This window comes from Chiloscyllium plagiosum, chromosome 11 (assembly GCF_004010195.1).
Source record: "Chiloscyllium plagiosum isolate BGI_BamShark_2017 chromosome 11, ASM401019v2, whole genome shotgun sequence".
Taxonomy (NCBI): Eukaryota; Metazoa; Chordata; class Chondrichthyes; order Orectolobiformes; family Hemiscylliidae; genus Chiloscyllium; species Chiloscyllium plagiosum.
This window is the reverse complement of record NC_057720.1, coordinates 75,572,331-75,576,795: the sequence shown is the minus strand read 5'-3', so window position 1 is coordinate 75,576,795 and position 4,465 is coordinate 75,572,331. Positions and strand designations below refer to the sequence as shown.

The 4,465-nt window shown below is 42.5% G+C and overlaps 1 protein-coding gene across 5 annotated transcripts in view; it reads right to left on the bottom strand.

The window, feature by feature from the left end:
* Positions 1–235: 235 nt before the first annotated feature.
* The window catches only part of LOC122554579 (eIF-2-alpha kinase GCN2-like), an 85,667-nt gene continuing 81,437 nt past the window's right edge, over positions 236–4,465 (bottom strand). For 3 of the 5 annotated variants that reach the window (XM_043699835.1, XM_043699837.1, XM_043699839.1), the window contains one exon: positions 236–1,741. In XM_043699835.1, the coding sequence (XP_043555770.1) occupies positions 1,660–1,741 (82 nt within the window). In that variant the 3' untranslated portion in view covers positions 236–1,659. The remainder of the gene's footprint in view (positions 1,742–4,465) is intronic. The other 2 variants (XM_043699836.1, XM_043699838.1) reach the window with 1 other exon arrangement.

Genomic DNA, 4,465 nt, shown 5'->3' with positions numbered 1-4,465 from the left:
GCTCTGATCTCCAGCATCTGCAGGCCTCACTTTCTCCTGTAAGTATTCACAACCTAGACTCACATTTGTGAAATGGCCACAGGAGTAAGGTTCAGGAGGCTTGAGAACACACTGAGCAAACATCTAATGCTTTCAGGAGTGATACAAGAGGAAAACATTGCCAAGAGAGAGGAAAAAACTGTATTGCACCACAGAAATTTGTATAATTATTTATTAAACTTTTAACAGTGGTATGTACAATATTGATATTATATACTTAATAAAATATAGTAAAAAAACTCACACTTACATGACATTAGTATCTGGTACTTGGCAGATAAAGGAAATAACATTTCACACTAGTTTGAATCATATTGACAAGTCAGCATTGAATATGTGAAATGTAAGGTCTGTGTTTAAGAGATCATTATGATGGAACTCTACACAATACAATGTTTTCTTAGACAGTCTAAACAACAATTGTTAAAGTACAAAATATACAAACCAGAAGTGATAAAAAATAGTATCTACAATATTTATGATGTTAAAAACATAATTCATTTCTCCTTTCATTCTGCCTTGTAGCCGCCATTATGTACAATTACGGCACATTCTGTTCTGAATTTCAAACTAATATTATGCATTAAAACTGTACACAAAACACTTAAAATGATGGTAATTCAAGGGTCACCTGACTTCCATCATGGATTGCAACCACTCTCCTGTATCAAAAAGGAAAAACAGGAACGTTCCATGCTATTATTGATCAATGTCCTTCCCTCAATGGGGTACTATCAATAGAGTGAATGGGACTTTCAAAAGCACAGAAAATGACTGTCTCAAAACACAATGTGTAATCCACAACACAGGATGTTGGCATCAACACAACACATCTCCTTGTTTGGAAAAGAAACTTTGTGAACTTAGGAGCAGTCATATGATGCAGGTACCGTGTGTTGCTGACTTTAAAATCACCTAGAGGCTGCCTGCAGGCTGTTTGAGCAGAAAGGCATTGAATCAACAGTTCAATTGTCAAGGTGTGAAACCATGAATTAGCTGTAAGCCATAAAGAAATTAGTCAAAAATAATTCACAACCATATCTTGAAAGCAGGAGATCCCATGACAGGAATGGACTGCCCCAACCTACTTCCCTTCAGGCTCACCTGAGAACCAATCTAGAAAATTGATGACAAGGAACCTCAGGGCATGCTGGGAACCCGATACTGTACAAGATCTTCGCTTCAACTTTCATTCAAGACACTATACCTACCTCATGGAGAACAGGAGAAGTGTGTTACCTTAACTTTTGATCAAACCTTGTGTATGTACATGTGTGCAATCAAGTGGGTGATCTTAAATATGTTTTGGGATAAAGGTGTCAGAATTCTTTATTGTAAACTCACGAAAACTTGCTGCTTTATGATTTACTGTAATTGGGATCCACACAATGAAAACACCCATCTCTTTCAGATAAAAACATAATTGTTATGGGCAGTTAAAGGAATGGGTATCACGGACGAGTTGGACCGAACGGTCTGTTTCTGTGCTGTACAAATCTATGATCTGTGCCAGAACGAAGTAAGCAAGGCCAAAAGATATTGTGAGAAAAATTGCAAGAACATGTACAGTTCAGATAATGGTGTACAGTTGCTCAGCGATCAGTAAGTTATGTACAATTTTCAATATTTTCTGAGTGCACATGGCTGCCTGGATATTTTTCGTCGCCTCTTGGAACAAAGCCGTCTCTTTGGTGAGCGCCTGCTTGTTTGAAAAGCAGAAAAATAAAACGTTGTTTTATAAAATAAAACAGTTTCTTGAAACAATGTGACAAATCAGACACAGCGGTAAAAACTTAACTAAGTAGGTGGAGACCTGCAGACATAAATCTGTCAATATGTCTGACACCCCAGTCTCTGGGAGCCCCGAGGGGTTTAAGTGCCTAATTGACATGAAGTGCCCTTTACTGCTTCAACTTCACGGGATAGGTTGGGGTGGGAGTGTGGGCATTTCCTTGCTGTATCCGCACCAGAGGGCCAGATGGGTGGCTGGGCCATCCATTACTGAGCAATGACACAAAGAGCAGTGGCTATTGGGATTAAGGCCCTAGGGAGCTTTGTCAGGGAGAATAATTAAATCTCAAGAAATGCACATGGGATTCATAGAGAGAGGATTACCGTGTGACGTGGGTGGGAGAGGAAACTACATGAAAAGGGCAGTAGGTTCTTCTCAGTGGGCACATCCATCCTGATGCCAACTCCCTCAATCAGGCACTGAATGCCTGCATATGCGGAATACACCTTTCTCCTGTCAGTCTCCACTTCACGCACCCACTGAATGCCAGCGGTGGCGGGGTTAGGCTTTCAGTGAACCTCTCAAGGGCATCAATTGGTGAACAGACAAGAAGGCCATCTGCGAGTCTACCTTTCCTCACTTTAACGAAGAAGGCTTGCACACACTGCGACCTCCTGCCCAATTAAATGCCATTTCATCTCACAGCCCCAACTACAGAGATGGATGGTCACCAAACTGCCACCCCCCTGCTTTACCATTAATGAAAATCCATCTGTCTGCTGTCCAAATTCACAAATGTTTCTGATCCCCCAGCCATCAGCCAATAGGGTTCCCTTGAGTGCATTTTTTTTGTCATCGAGTCCCTACAGTGTGGAAGCTGGCCATCTGGCTCATCACTGGTCTGAAGAGCATCCTATCCAGACCCACACCATCCCGTAACCTGCATCTCCCATGGTAATATGTCTAAATGCTGTGGACAACTTAGAATGGCCAATCCACCTAAGCTGCCTGTGGGAGGAAACGAGAGTACCCGGAGGAAACCCACACAGATGGGGAGAATGTGCAAACGCCAGACAGACCGTCGCCCGACTCTGGAATCAAACCGGGGTCCCCGGTGCTGTGAGGCAGCATCATTAACCACTGAGCCCTTGTGTGTTCTTTCCTGAAACTAAGTAAGAACTTAGAAGGATTAGCAGTTTTTGGGCAAATTACAGATTCCCTGCTGAAATTGAAAACACAGCCCGAACTCAAGCTGACATGTCAAGTCACATATCCAAATGCAATTTTAGTTCAAAGTAAGGCAATAGTAATGAGCTATTCCAATTGCCCTGAGGTAAATAAACATTTGTTTATTGAATACCATGCAATCATGTTTTAATGACTTTTTTTATTTTCTTATTTGCTTTCAAACATTTTTATCTAGCGAGAACTGCTCATTATAGCAGTTGCCATGGTAGGCTCAGTGAATGTAGTAAAGCTGGAGTGAGACAATAATAGTACAGGATTTCTAAACAGGAAGAAAAGCTAAAGACATTGTGTCACTGCAGGTCGATAGTGTTTGATTATAGTGAACCTATGTCATAAAATATAAAAAGCGCTTGTTAGAGGTAAAAGGGTCACAGTAGTTGTCACAGATAATGATGGTTGCTGCGATAAAGAGTGATTGTCACAAACACACTATCTCAAAGACGGTTTTATTTTTTTCCCCCTTTTTTAGTAATTTCTGAGTCAGAGGGTTGCCAAGGGAGGACCAATCTACAGTACTTGCTTCATTACAACTTGAACTGCAGCAGTGAGCAAAAACGACTGGTGGAAAGCCTCATAAAAAGATAGTGTGTAAATATTGACTCCCCTCCCTCCAACATTGCGGGGAACAAAGCAGAAATGCACGTCAATGTTTCTTCCCAACCTGCAGACAATTTAATGAGCAAGCATACATTGCCATCTGTGGCTTTGACTTTCATTCCCATGTGAAGTGCACAGAGACGGGAGAATTTCTGTTAGCTTTACCAATGAGTAAGGGCTGCCCACTTATAGTGCGAGGGTGAAGGACATGTGCAAGATTAAAAGTCAGGACAGGCAACATATGAAGACCTAAGTAGATGCCCATTGCTAAGACAGAATGCTTCGGAACTTCCAACACCCATGTTCAAAGTTTAAAAATAAAAAGCTTATAGCATGAAGCATCCCTCCTGCGTTCACTACTCACTCTCCATGCCACTCTATGCAAGCTAACATTCCCTATATACATTGCCATGGTCTCCACATCCTCAATGCCAGTTTATGCCCTGTACAAAACATCCCTGGCCTTCAGACCCTCCATGCAACATGGGGAGGTGATGGCGTTGTGGTATTATCACCAGATTAATCCAGAAACTCAGCTAATGTTCTGGGGAGAAAGTGAGGTCTGCAGATGCTGGAGATCAGAGCTGAAAATGTGTTGCTGGAAAAGCGCAGCAGGTCAGGCAGCATCCAGGGAACAGGAGAATCGACATTTCGGGCATAAGCCCTTCTTCAGGAATGAGGAAAGTTTGTCCAGCAGGCTAAGATAAAAGGTAGGGAGGAGGGACTTGGGGGAGGGGCGTCGGAAATGCGATAGGTGGAAAGAGGTCAAGGTGAGGGTGATAGGTCAGACTGGGGTGGGGGCGGAGAGGTCGGGAAGAAGATTGCAGGTTAGGAAGGCGGTGCTGAGTT